The following is a 15,471-nucleotide window of genomic DNA, read 5'->3' as shown; positions in this document are numbered from 1 at the left end:
AGAAGTTTACATATGTTGAGATCTCTATGAGAACGCTAAGTCAAAGTTGAGTTATATAATTTTATATCGTTTGTAAAAGCGGTTGCTTTTGAAATAAAGACATGTTCTCACTCTAACTCGTTGCTCTCATTTCATTTGAAGATGTTTTCTATGCCACTTTTATTCTCACGCATCAACAATAAATTAATGACATCCAAGATGACCTTGGTCGTAGTACTACTTTCAGCAATTTCCGATAGCTACACATCGACTTGAGCGTAATTTGTGCGCGCACTAATGACCAGTATATTGGTCATTCCGCTGCCAGTCACAGCCATATCACTTTGACATCGGCAGCTTTCACCAAAAAGCTGGGTTATCGCACCATGACGAACACGTTGTCAAACTTACGCCACCGAAGGCCCCATAAGCACGGCCAAATCACTCAACCAGCATAGAACAATCAGCAATCAGTGGCGGACATCAGCCGCGCTCTCCTCTCACATCAAGATTGTTGGTAATGTGGCCAGCCAGCATTAGCACTTAATGAATATAAATGGCAATTATGTGGCCGTCCTTGTCGAGCTGGCAATGCTCTTATGCAAAGACATACATATACAATGCATACACATGTGCCTATGTGTTGTTAGTCACCCGCATATGTATAGTTGTGTATGCTTGTGTTTGTTGTAAGTATTTGCTTTTCAAATTCGCCCACTTCAAAGCGCTCATGAAATAACTTTTACTCGTTAGTTATGTTGGTATTGATGTTGCTGTTGTTGTGCTCATAACGTGGCTAACATGATTTTTAGTGTCGCTTCTTATCATAAATTTGGTAATGAAAATTAATGTTGCACTGTCAGTTTTGTGTCAACATCAAGATCTGCCATAAGTTGTGGCCACCCAAAGTGTGTTGGCAAGTAAAATATGCGCATAAATATGCGGTTTTTGTCGAAATCGTAAAATTTAGTACATAAGATAGTGTGACTTTGTGTCAGCTGCAATACATAATATGGGTTATTACATTCGAAATTTACGTTCAACGTATTTTTTTGTTCATATTTTACGGACACGTATTTTTTTATCTCAACTCAATAACAAAAATTGCGGAGTTATGAATTTTCAAAATTTCAACGTACGAAAAAAATACCTTCAAACATTTGCGTATACGAAGGAAAGTATTTCATTATAAAAATAAGTAGCCGGGCAACTGTTTACGATTTTTTCTCAGCTTTCCTATGAGATATACGATTTATGCGACCTTTTTTATGAACAAGAGGTACATTTTTATAAACAAATAATTTTATTTTCAATTTGGAACTATTTTTATTCGGGCTTTTTTAATGAAAAATGTACATTAGGCTCTTCAGTTACCACTGTATAAATCCCTATATAAGCTGATATTGATTCTGATAATATATATACATATTTATCTCTGTATATAAAATTACGTGTCGTTTTGTCCCGGGTAAACTCCTATAAATTCAAATTAACTAATCAAGATCAAGACAAAGATTTATTTAAACCTTTTTATGCTATAAAGAACACACCTCGAATATTTTTATTTCAAAAAAATCTGATCAATCAGAATTTAGTACAGAAATCGACGAACGGTCTCAGCTGAGTTTCCAAACAACTTCTAATCGCTCAGTTAATTATTGCCTTATTTGTGTCTCATTACATACATTCGTATACATATATATATCGGATATATATAGATATTGAGTAAAAAAGAAATGCTGTTGCGGAATTCTTCTTCTTCTTGGAATTTATCAATTTTCTTCTACAATCCCCAACAGCATTTCTTTTTCACTCTTCACCCTTCTTTCTCCGTATACAGTACCATAATGGTAAATCATTTATTTTTGACAAGCGTGCCCTTCCGCCCGCGCCACCCACTCTCCGACGCGCGAGCGCACTCTGTGTATGTCTTAACTCATTTCCTGTTGTTAGTCCATCAGCTGTGTCCACCGGGGCAGAGTCCATCATTCAAATGCCATTGACAAATGACACCAGCGCTCCGGTGGCTGGTGAGTGTCGCGAGTGTCTGTACTTACAGTTGTTTGCATTGGACCAATAAAAAGCTGTCAGACATACTGGCTTTGTCTCCAGCGCTGGCAGTTATTCTTGTTGCCAAGGTTGTTGTTGTCGCCGTTGAGACACACCGCGATACCACTCCGCTGCCGAGCCAATTCCATTCAATACGATCTGGTTCGTACAACCAATTTTCATCAGCAGCTCGCTTTGAGCTCTCAATTCTATGTGTGCCTTTGTGCGTGTGTTTCATTAGTTCATTGGCAGATAAGCCATTATTTCCGACTTTTCCTCAATGTTGTTTTGTTTGCGCTTTGTTTACTTTTCGCCAGCTTGTCATTGTTCGCTGTTTTTGTTTGCCTTTTGCCACCGATTTATTGTGTTTACAAATTTCCTTGTTTGTTATTTCCCTCACACACACACACACACCGCTGCTGCACCGCCAGCTGATCCCTAATGCTGAGTTATATTCTCTTCGCTGCCAGTGGTTGCCAGCTGGAGATTATTTAGTCTTGCTGGGCTTTTGTCTTTTTTTTATCCCCCGCTTATTTAGTAAGTGTGTGCATTTTCTTTTTTCTTTCCTGACGCTTTTACCTTAACCACTGCTTTTATCGCACTTTTTCCCAATTTTTTTTTAACTTTAGTTAGTATTTGCCGTTTTTGTTTGAGTTTCTTATTTGCTGGTTTTCTCTTTATGCTCTCCTTCTATTCATTGTTACACCCGAATTCGTTATGATTACAATCGGACTTTTTTCAGGGATATATATTTGTAGATGTATGTGTTTGTGTTGCCGTTATTTGTACTGTTAGATTATCTACCAAATAAAAGCAATTCGAAGTGAAATTAATTTTCCAAGAAATTTTTAGCAGAAAATTTGTGTGTTTATTTACGTGGAACCGCTCATCTCTTTCGATGCTGCAGGTGTAGCGTATTTTTTTAGCGATTTTCTTCGATGGTTTACTTTAAGGCGCTTGTTCTTGAAACACATTTCATGGACCACTAGGTAGAAAAATATATTAATTTTTAACAATACAATTATTTTGGAGATTCCGATTATAACCTGAACTTATTTTGACAACTTTACTTCCAAAAATCAAATCAATTATGAAGAAATGCATATTGTACATTAAAGTATTCTGAAAAGAAGTTCTGCATTTATTTTAGAAATAATTCTCAAGAGAAACCATAAATAGCTGTACATCTATCTTCTAACACTACTATCTGTAGCATACATATTAATGTCACGAAGTATTAGAACTGCATCACGTAAGTAGAGTCTTATTTTTAAGAAAATTTAAATTCTGCTGAGATTCGACACTGACGTACTCTCGAGTTGCATCATTCTTTTATGATATTAGCACTATTTTTACATATTCTATAAAATCTGTTCATGTAACAATGCTTTCCCTTCCTTACATCCTCCACGAAATGGTTTGCTTCTAGAATCTGTGTTTTCTGACTTCATACATCGCCACAACATGCAACGTTCTAAGCTCTACCAAAATTTAAAATCGCATCTTTGGTAAACATGAGCGACCTATATCAAACTCAACCATATGGTGCCGTCAAAGAGATATCTTTGTACTTCTTACAACTACTTCTAACAGGTGCACCTTATATAGTAATATTTCTCGAAAATGTCTTTCAAAGATTGGAATCTGAAAATCTCTTATTATTTGAGCGCACTAGAAAGTTAGGTAGGCTTTCCTATATACAATAGAATTAGGTAAATCTATCTTATCTTATGAATGAGGTATGGACCACCAACTGCTTCATTCAATCGCCAAATACTTTTCCATTCTAAGGATCGTACTAAGTCTGATAAGGTTCCACAAGGTTCACAAAAGCCTAACGTACTTTTGGTCAAGTTCAAACAATACCTTCATATCTTGCAAGCGTCAATTCATTCTGATGAGACCACTGTTTTACCAAGACCAAAATAATTGTAAACTTAGACGTTAATGAGATACTTTTCTTGTACTCCAGTACTTCTTTTCTTATCCGGAATTAAGAAGCTGTACACTAAATTGGATTTGTCGGCCATCAATTGCCTTTTGATACCGTCAAAAGCATATTCACATAAATTTAAGTTCAAGTTAACAAAAACACAGAACTACTAACAGTAGTGCCTAGAAAATTTTAGGATTATTGGTTTAATCAAATGACTTGCGGGTCTTAAAAAAAAGAATATAGATGGTAAAACTCTACGAAAATATTTCAAAGAATACAGTTCGTATCAAATAATCTATCGCCAGTTAACTGGCACTTTTTACTTAACCCATAAAGCAGTGTATTCCGTGACATAAAAAAATTAAAACTTTAAATAACTTTTTTTTTGCCAGTAAATTATTTCATGAAAGTAAAAACATAGCATCAACAAATAAGGTTTCGACTTGACAGAAATTTTAACAAAAGAAATTATAATTTTAAAAGTTATGGCTGTTTGTGTTGATCCCGCTCCAAACAAAGCTGCTTGTGGTGACCAGCTGACCATCAGCTGATCGAATGGTTTTTTTTATTATAATTTAACAAAATGTTGGCATAAGGAAAATTCTTTCCAGATTTTCGGGGAAAACCCAATAAATTTATAAAAAATCGAAATAAAAATAATAATTTTTATGGTTTATTCATAGAGTTTGACTTGGAGTACAACTGCATTTAGTGAGCCTTTAATAGCCTTCCATTCGCCGATTAAAAAGTAAAACAAAATCCGAAATGGCTGCCGACTGGCGCGGTCTTATTTTTGTTGTTGTCATTTGCGTTATATTTGCGTCAAGCCGATTGTTAACATTTCTCCTATAATCAGCAACAATAACAACGGCTGCTTTAATTACAACTCAGACAAGATCTAATACCATATGTGGCAACAACAACAATAAAACACGCACATCCGGAAAAAATTAACTGAAAAAAATAACGATGACTACGCAACGGGACAAGACAAAGCGCTGCGTAAGGCGACGAAAAATGTCGAATATTAAAAGCAGGAAAGCAATGACATACGGCACATTAATGTATTTTTCGCTATGGAAATGAATCAACAAAAACGAGCAGAAACAATGAGTGTTTTGAATGTGTTCGATGTGTGTGTGAGTGTATTGCTGTGTGCGTGGGCTTAGTACTGTTTCTTTGTATCTGTGTACACACAAAAGCCGTTTCCGTCACATTTCTTCGCATTTTATGGCAAAATAAAGCAAAAACGCGCTGCGAAAAGTTCAAGCGCCTCAGTGTAGGCTAAAGATTTGAGGCAAATGTGAAATGAGTAAATGTTGTTGACATTGCCACTTATATATTTCATAATTCTATACTCAACGCGTGACATTCACTCATTTTCCATTTTCATTACTCATTTCTTTCATTTTGTGGGAGATGAAATTTTTGGTCCGCAAAATGTGCTAAGTCACCATATTGTGGCTTAACGAAAGGTTCTTAGAAAAAGTGTTTAAGACGAACGTCAGAAATGGCAAACGGAAGGATATTTCAGTGCAAAAATTAAGTAATTTGATTAGCAATACGAGTTTTTTTGGTTAGCCGGAGTGATTAATTGCATTTTAGCAGTGACAAATTACATTTGACGTGTATTTGTCAGCTGTCAATATGAAAATGCTACGCTCAGGCAACACCGGGTGACAACAACAAGACAAATTTAATGTAGGGCTTCAACTTATCATTCTATTGCAAGTTTAAGTGACATTACCTGCGTTTCAAGTTGCCTAAAAAAGTAAAAACTTGTATGAGTTTTTAATAAATTAATCCTGTTTTGGTTGAGTCGAAATTAAAAAAAATTATAGAATGCATTAAATTTTCGAAATGCTCATTTTATGCTGTGCATTTCAATTATGTGCAACATTTAGTACTAGAGTCACATTTTTGTAATAAATTTCATTGAAATATCTCAACACAATATCGTGATTAATAAAAATCTGAAAGCAAAATTTTGAAAAAAAAATTGAATTTGATGAGGTTATGTTGCAAAAGACGCACGTTGGATACATGTATTCAAGAAATAAAACATATTTGATTAATACAGTACTAAACAGTTAAGAAAATGTACATACCAAATTCAAGCAACTTTCACTTAAAATAAAAATTAAATAATATAAATTATTTGTGGTTTATTTAAATAAAAAACTTTTAATTTTTTATACATTTTTTTTGCAAAATTAATATTTTAAAAACCAGTATTAAAAAAAAAAATTTTAATTATTTTAAATTATTTGCAGTTAACGTCTTCAAAAATATAAACTACTAAAAAGTACTTTATCTAGTGCTTTTACATCCACCACATTTGCAATAAGATTTGAAGACCACCAATTTAAAACACCTTTATCGAGTGCTTAAAAAATGCGAGAAATAAAATTTAACTGTTCTATTGTAGTAGAATTTGAAAGGACACCAGCGATAAATGGCTCAATTTGTTTTTTCCCTTTCATCCTTTTTTGCACATTTGACTACCATTTTATTGAAGCAAATTAAATTTCATCGCAACGCTACAATTTGCATATTTTCGGCGGATTTTTTTTTTTACTTTCAAGCTCAACCCCCATCTAAACAAGGCGCAGCCCTCACTTAAACAGATCGCATCATTTTACCCAAATTATATTATTATTAGCATTTCTTTATTGCGAGCGCTAACAAGCGCCTTTTCTTTCCATTACGCTCTCTTATTTACGCATATACCTCGTGTCTCTTCTTTTCATTCGCAGAAACCGTTTGGAGTCGAATTCGGAGCATTGGAATGCATTGTTGTTGTCGCTGCGCGAACTCACCGAATGGGTTATACGCAAGGATACCGAGCAGTCGTCGCTGAGCGTTGGCCCATTGATGGGCGACGCAGCGAGTCTGCAAAAACAATTGGTAAGTGTGTTGTTGCCGAAATCTGTGAAGTAATGTTGCATGCAAGCCGGGTCAATTTATAGCTGTAAAATTAAATTGTGTTGTTATTTTATGTTTTCCTTTCAAGTATCTTTGGAATAATTTGATTATTATTTCAATGGTGGCAGATATTATATAATTATAAGAATAATGAAGAAGCACTCAGGGAGTAGATTTAAATGTATTGGCATATAAATGATCTAGTCCTAAACGACAAAAAGACACCATCTGAAAAAAATTAATGCATTCGTTCTCTTTCTCCAACACTCTTTTTCCGAAGATAGCGTCCGCATCGCTCTAACCTCCGATACCGTGACCCCTACTTTTCTTTATCTCCTCATGTTCCGAAATTCTTGTATACATTTTTAGAACAACTACGGTTACCACGGGACAAAACATAGATGATAGTTGCGGGACTCTCATCGAAATAGAAAACCAAGCCATGGTCGACCGCTTCTGGAAAAATCGACCGATAAGCTATAAAGATTCTCGTATGTGTATAATTCCTTCTAATTGGAATTACAAAAGCTTCAAATTGTCAATATACAAATGAGATTGAGAGGGATACAAATGAGATTGAGAGGGATACAAATGAGATTGAGAGAGATTTTAATGTTTATTAGACTCAGTATGGACAGCAAGACACTATAGGCAGAAGAGAGAAAGTAGACTTTCAATAAATGTGAACATTATTCACTGTCAAGTTTTCCGAAAAGAGACCACACCTTGAGAACATCGAACCTTTGTAAGTGCATACGGTAGTGGCGTTCCTCAAACTTTTAGTCCCGTCTATGTTGTTTCTAGAGAGCATAAGAGTTTTTCAAAACAGGAGGAAAGTAACAAATAATTTATCGTTCAATCACACAGGTCTTGGGACACCACCAATACATCACAAGATTACTTTGTTGTAGTATGGACAGTAGACAGACCAAGAGAAGAGAGCGAAAAAATTTAGCAGTTGAAAGAAGTCATCTCAGGACACTTTCTTTTGAGATCTCACCTTCATAAACTTGAGAGAAAGTGATCAAACATTATGGTATTACCCTTACGAGTTCCAACTGTTTGAGAAATAAATGTATCTGAAAAATGTAGGTTGGAAAACTTAGGACTTTTATTAAGTCCACCAAGTTGCTGAGAGTGATTAGTTGGCGTTCTATTCACCTCTCCTTTCAACCAAAGAATTAGTCCTAGAAGAACTCTAGGAAGAACCACAATAATACAAGTATATTTCGGTCTATATTTCCATCAGTTTATATAAGGAATTATTTTTCACCTTTTAGTTTGAAGTGCTTTAAAAGCGTGTTTTTTAGATTTTCAAACTATTTTCATTTACATACAAACATACAGCTGAAGCTAATAAAAGCGTCATAAATAGAAAAACTGCTCCACGGACATAATTTTGAACGGAGGAATTAATATGATTACACTGTTGCCATGGGAGCTTAAAGTTTATAACCATTTTTCAGGTAACCCGCGATGGTTCAAATCAAAAACATGGTTTGACGTTGGGTTTATTTAAGATGGAGTTGAGTATCAGCTCAGACCGTAAAGAGAGGTGCACCTCCAGTCAAATTCCGGTAATATTGCCAACGATCTTTTTAAAATTTGGCAATCACTTCGTGAGAAGTTTTTCTTGGTTCCGATACGGAATCTTCTAACCAATACACATACTTATACACATGCATACTTCTGTCGACAACCAGTTATGCTACATAGTGCCAATTTGAGTGTTTTCACAAGTAATTGCGTGGAAAGAAATAAGATATAATTTATGACTACTTTTGTCGTGGCAACGGAATAAAACGCATGACATTTCCTGCCAACGCCACAACAGCCCACCATCTAACAGCCTCCGCTGCCAAACCTAGGCCAACAACTCACACACACACTCATGAGCCACTCGCCAACCTTTTCAGCATGCCCATCATCACTCACTCACCGCCGAAATTCCACTTTCCGCCCGTTTCCTGCACCAAGTTCTCCTGATCTGCTCTAGTGACTGTCTCACACATTATATTCCGTTAAGCTTTTCTTCTACTCTCGCCTCCTCATTTACTCACTAAGCTCGCCTATTTATGTTGTGAGCTCTACCTTGTCGGTTCGTCTTAATGCGTTGAGGTCGCATGCGACTTGAGATTTAATGGCGTATGAAGTGGATTCATTTTTGAGGTTAAGACAATTTTCAGATTTTGACAGCAAGCCAAGTGGCGTAGTTGTATGAGTACTGTGAGCGGGTGGACGTGGAGAATTGCCAGATGCGACAGTTCATCTAAGCACATATTTTCTGTACTATGTATATTTATAACTTATCTACTTGTATTTTGTTGGAGCTCATATATGGCAAATGAAAGGGTTACGCTCCGGCGCTTAAATAAGTGCCTTCGGCTGTGTGCAAAAGTGCGTCCATGTCATTTACTAATGTGTGACCTCCTTTCAAGTGGTTACCCGGCCACTCTATGCTCGCACACTTTTTCGGTTGTTGGAAGCGTATGTATGGTAGTACTGGAAGTCATGTTTCGTTGGCAAGGAAGTTGTGAGTTTATGTCCTTCCTTCACTTTCTCGTAATGACCTTTTTCTCTTTTAAATAACATTTTTTTGTAATTGAGGAGCTCATTCAAAGTTATAAGGAATTTGATAGCATCTATTAGGCAGAGAAAGCGAAGTTTTTAGTAGAAAGCACAACAATTTAAAAAACTAAAATTTATGACAGAGTAATTATCGTAGAGAAACAATTTGATTGTTGTTACACTTTAGTGCAATCCAAACTGAAGACAGAATAGAATTCCTGCAATGCAATATTATTATTCTTTATGTCGTTTACTGCATTATCAACTATCTCAGCAGCTTTATTGATCGCAAAGACTTCCAGCTGCAAGATTCTGCAGTATTCCGGCAATAAATCATTGCGTTCTCTTTATCAGCCATTTTTGATCCGCCCGTGTAGATGTGGAAATTTCCGCTGGTGGTCGCGTGCACTTGCGCCATCCACCCTCTTTTAGTGTAACTTCGAAACCTTCTCTTCCAGATAAAGCGTAAGGGTCCACCTGCTTATCGAACTAAGCTCGAAAGTTCTTGTGGAAAGTTAACCTAATACCTCACAGCAAACTCCAGTATAAGTCACTTACTTTTAAGGTTAGTAAATTTAAACTCAAAAGAGTCGTTCAGTTCAGTTCACAATGACAGTGCTCAATTTGCTCTGTCTAACGGTGTTAACAATATGAATTTAGGGCTGTGAAAATCCATTTCAGATCCCTTTGCTGCCTAAGCATTACAAAAAACATAACTTTTTGACTAGATTATGCTCCAAACCATCATCCGATATAGGTATATATATTTTTTAAACATTATCAAAAAGTGCATGACAATCAGTTTCGATGGTACATTGAAGGTTTTGACGGCTGATGATTTCAATTTACGTTTTGAAAATGCATTGACATTTACCGACCGCAAAGACTTCCAATTTTGAATCTTTCTGGCATTTTTTGTGGAGTTATTTGTACTGCAGAAAGTATGCCAGCAATCTTCGGGCTATTAATGAGCCAAACAGAGAAATCATACCATTTTCCCATTGTCAATCAATCCGCTCACTTGATGGTTTTGAGTTCAAGAAATTATCCAAATAAATTGTAATGATGGAATTGCAAAAATCGCAAATATAGATTCAATCTGTCATACTCCATTTGTACGGATAATTTTGCAGACGAGTAAATAGAAAAAGGACTAATTCTCACGAAGTGAGTTGGTCACTGAGCCCACAGAATTGACAACTGGTCAAATTGGCTGTGAAAATAAACGAACTTAACCACTATTCGCACGAACGCAAACAAAAGCCGAGAGCTAAATATCTTTTTGTTCATCGCTACAGTATTATTTTTGTTGTCAACACAAGCAAATTTTTCTTATGTCATTAACTCTCTCAACAGCGCTTTTGACTTTACAGCTTATGTGAGCCAAACCCAGTTCAAATGAGTCCCAATAAACTCTGCGTGAGCGAGCTGTGGCGTATGGCAAGTTTTCTGGCGTGTGGAAACTAAAATTTCCCACCAGAGTGTCCGATAATGTTTTTAGTTTTGTTTGCGTCGTTTTCTATGGCACAGCCTACCCGAAACACTACAACACCCTGCAAATAGTTATGTAAACAATCACGCCAGACTCTTAAGTGATTCCCTCTGCCACATAACACTCGCTTACATTTGTGGCTTTGTGTGTGAAAGTTGGACTAGGGTCATTAAACAATTACTTACGAGAATACAATGTAATGGATTTGATTACAGTCGTATGCACATTCAAGTGTTCTGCTTGGGCTAAGTTCCAAAAAAAATGAAGAGAGATTATTTAGGAGTATACTTTTAGCCATGGCAAGCACTTGTAAAGAAAGTTTGCGAAAATAGTTGCAAATTGAAAAAGCCTAGCAAGTTGGTAAAATTTGCATGGAACTGCATTCGTTCTGAATAAAATGGTTTTATTGAATTAAAATATTTGCCTTGTGAGTAAAGTGCCTAAAGTATCTTTATTCTTATTAGCTGTGCTGAATAAGTATAAAACTGGTATATATTAGACATCAACTCGTTAAAAGTACCAGTTGCTATTCACATTAGTTTTAAAGTAGTTTGAGACTAGCTGATTACAAAGCAGGATATTTTATGTATGTTTATGCGCTAAACATTGAATAGTAGTAAATCGAACACGCAAATGGTATAAATGAAAACGAATAGTATAATCAGGTATCTATCTATTGGTATAACTAAAATACAATAGTTTGTTGCAATTTAATGGACAGCGAATAGTGAATAATTTTACAACATCAATAAGATCTCCACAAACTCTTTTATATTGAATTCAAGCCGATAACTTTGTTGCTGCTTTCTCATGTTAATTTTTCTACACGAAAATAGTCGAGTTAACGCCTTAAAGGTAGAGACGTGGCGAATCAAATTTGCTTTCATTTGCTTCTTTTTTTTGTTTATTTGCTCTTTTCGCAAACTGTTCAATTGTTTTATTCAGAATTTTATATAAACTCTTAAATTTATGGCAATCGATAAAACAAATCAATACCACACATTCTTTATAAATAATGTTAAATCATCAGCAATACAAGTAAATAATTAGTTTGCGTGCAACAAAAATATCGACAGCGCTTAAAATTTGCTTTGGTACAAACTTAAAATATTTACCAATACAATTTCTACTTGCAGGACGATCATAAGGCTTTCAGGCGTCAACTGGAGGACAAACGTCCCATTGTCGAAAGCAATTTATTGAGTGGACGACAATATATTTCGAGTGAGCCGCCTGTGTCGGACAACAGCGATACGGAAGGTGAGTAAAATCGGCATGAAAGTGCACAATGTTAGGCACCTCCAACACACACGCGCGCACTCGTATTGGGATGAAGACACGCTTGTTTATGTATATGTGTTTGATGTACCAATAAATAATCAATGATGCGCACACATATATACAAAAGATTTTACATAAGCATATATGTATGTATGTACGCGAAGAGCAAGTCCTTGCCTGGTGTTAATAGCATTAAACAGTCGGTATTATCATGCGACACTCAATTGCCTTTCCAAAAAGGCTTTACTGAGCAGTTGCCACACACACATACATACATATATACAAGTGTACATGTGTTTTTGTTGATGTGTTATAGGCAAAAAGCAATTCAATTGTAGTGTGTATGTAGAGTATATGTGTGTATGTGTTGGAGATAAATGGAATGTGTTTATGCAGCTACAAAAACAAAAGCAAACAATTGCACATCAGAATTGTGTCAATTCACACACAGTGCAACATCACCAACTGCTCGGTTGGCCATTTTCAGTCGACGATAAATGGAGGAATATTGCTGACAAGCAAGTGTTGTTACTATTGTTGTTAGAGTATAAGATAGTAGCGTCAATTGATATTTGCTTCTAATTGGAGTGTATTGTTAGCTATCCATCTTAAATAGGCCATGTGGTTGTTATGTTTAGGTATAACATACTTGTGCTATTATATATGTGTATTAGGGTATCAGTTTTTGACCTAAAAATTAAAAAATATGAATGCAACGTAAACAAGTTCTTCATTTTCAATTTGAACCGTGCCTAAATCAGATTTCATTACCCATTAAATATAACAAGTAATTTTTGATTTTTTGCATTAAGCAAGTAAATCTACAACTTTGAAAAAATGATATTCTTATACAAAATTTTCCGATCCATAAAAACTTTCATTTAAAAGATATACGCAGTTTAATTTATACATCAAATGACCTACAAGTGCCTTACATATCCTGTGTTACTCATACGGCATGGTGTACTATATGATTACAGTATGAAAAGTATTCATTTTGGAATTTGCAATGACAAAAATTACCAAATTTGGTGAACAAATACAGAAAAAGAAATGAATATAGTAAAATTTCAGGACCCGGTACTCTTGAGAACCGATTACAGGCAGTAGCAGTGTACTAAACAAGGGAAAATATAGAAAAAGAGAAAAAAAGAAATGTATACCGGGTACAATTGAAAACCGGTTGCCTGCTATTGTCACTTTACTAAAAAATAAGAAACACACAAGAAAAAAATACAAAAGGAGAAAACAACCAATGTTCTTTAAATTTTATACCGAGTACTCTTGAAAACCGATTACCTGCCTATATCTACTAATGGATACATTTATAAACGCAAATAATTAATATAATAATTATTGGAAATGGTGGTTGTCGATTTTGCTGTAGAGGCATAAAATATTCCTCGGGTAACTTTTAAAAGCGCTGCTAAAAACGTTCTTTCAAATTCGATTTATTATAAGTTTTGTACGAAGTTCAAAAGAACTATTCAAACCTGTATGGTATGGTATTTTAACACTAATAAAAAGAAATATATTACTTTACCAATAAATGGCTGCCTAGATGGAGATACAGATTACTAACTGTATCTTGTGATGTATAATCTTACTAAAAAAACCTCTTAGATACTGTAAAAGTTAACCATACGCGATATTGGTTTCGTTGATTCCATTCAGAAAATTTTGATGTCAAAGATGAACCATGAAAGACCAAATATAGAAAATATCGATAAATTAATGGAAATCTTTGAGTTCGACCTTTACATAAGTACTGTTTTGATTTCTCAGGAGCTAAGCCTGGTACAAAAAAGTGTTTGATACCATGGGTGGCACACGAGTTATGGCAAAAAACCCCATGGGCGAATTTTCATTTGCGATTCTTTGCTGAATCGTAACAAAATCGATCCATTTCTGGATCGGATGGTTACTGATGTTGGTCGTAATTGAATTGCGGCGAACGCGTGCAAACGCAGACCAAGCCAAAGTTGATGGACAGGAAAGTTTTGTTATGTGTTTGGTGGTATTAACAGTGCCACATGCACTCGCCAAAAAGCTGCGTGAGCTTAGCTGGAATAATCGTATGCATCCGTCTTATAGTTTGGACCTGGGATCAAGTTCCTCTCTATGGCGAAAATTTTGCTGGTGAAAAATTCGTCTCAAGTTTTGCCAATAGAGATGAGGATTGATGAGAGTGGCATAGTAAAAATACATTCAATATCGAGTTATCGAATAAAATATTGCACATTTCACCTAAATCACATAATTTTCACTTTGCTAAATAAAACTTCAAATTAATTTAAAAAAATAATGGATTTCTTTTAACTAGACCTTATATAACATTTATTTATTCGAACTTCCCACGGCTTACAACCGGAATCCCTTGACAGGAATCGAACTTACCATAAAATCATTCGACTTATACCAGTTTTTAGAAAAGTTGCCTCGGTAAGATAGTATATAATATATTCATCGGCGTACAGTATATTTTACAATCAAAAACACGGAAATGTTGCACAAGCCTCACAAGCTCGGCTTCTAGCTGATTAATTGAGGCGTATTTAAGGAAGTTTTGCTATGTTATATGCGCCAAACTTTGAGTAGTGAATCGAACACGCAGTTGGTATAAATTTGAAAGCCACGTATCAAAAATTGAAATGGAATTGGAATAATTTTAGTATTTAATGACTTTTTGGAAAGCTACCGTTACAACATAGGTAACGAAAAACTCGTATATCGCATAAAGGCCGGCAAAACCAGAGACAACTTGCTTTTATCATAACAATGGCGATTGCAATTCATTAGTTGCATAAAAGAAAATGATAAAAGCTCGGAGTAGTACTGGTGCTAGATGAACCATTTCGAAATTGATGTATTTTCCTACAAGGTTATTAAGCTAGAGCTACTTTTTTGTATTCATAGCCGACCATAAACACATTAAACCAATTTGTTTCAGCCTTTAAGCGCTCACACATATGTACGCAAAAAAAGTGTGTATGTGTGAGTGGAATTTTCGATAATGTTAATATTGAAGGCAACAACAACTTGCCACATGTTCACACTTTCACGCATACGTACTCGCTGCGACCGTTTGCATGTCGATTGGCGAAAGCCAGACAAAAGCACTTATCAACACGTTTGTTAAAAACACGCTACTGCAAAAGAGTTGGAAAGTGCGAAAAGTTCAAAACCAAAAATCGAAGTGAAAAATACACAAAAATGCTGCTTTTAATATGGTTTTGACTTT

The 15,471-nt window shown here is 35.4% G+C and overlaps 1 protein-coding gene across 7 annotated transcripts in view; it reads left to right on the top strand.

The window, feature by feature from the left end:
• Positions 1-15,471, top strand: part of Dys (Dystrophin) — a 380,727-nt gene that overhangs the window by 235,516 nt on the left and 129,740 nt on the right. For all 7 annotated transcript variants that reach the window (XM_070107158.1, XM_070107153.1, XM_070107165.1 and 4 more), the window contains 2 exons: positions 6,721-6,871; positions 12,086-12,209. In XM_070107158.1, coding sequence (XP_069963259.1) covers positions 6,721-6,871; positions 12,086-12,209 — 275 coding nt within the window. The remainder of the gene's footprint in view (positions 1-6,720; positions 6,872-12,085; positions 12,210-15,471) is intronic.

This window comes from Bactrocera oleae, chromosome 2, assembly GCF_042242935.1.
Source record: "Bactrocera oleae isolate idBacOlea1 chromosome 2, idBacOlea1, whole genome shotgun sequence".
Lineage (NCBI taxonomy): Eukaryota > Metazoa > Arthropoda > Insecta > Diptera > Tephritidae > Bactrocera > Bactrocera oleae.
Note: the sequence above shows the minus strand (reverse complement) of the source record. Positions and strands in the feature narration are given on the sequence as shown.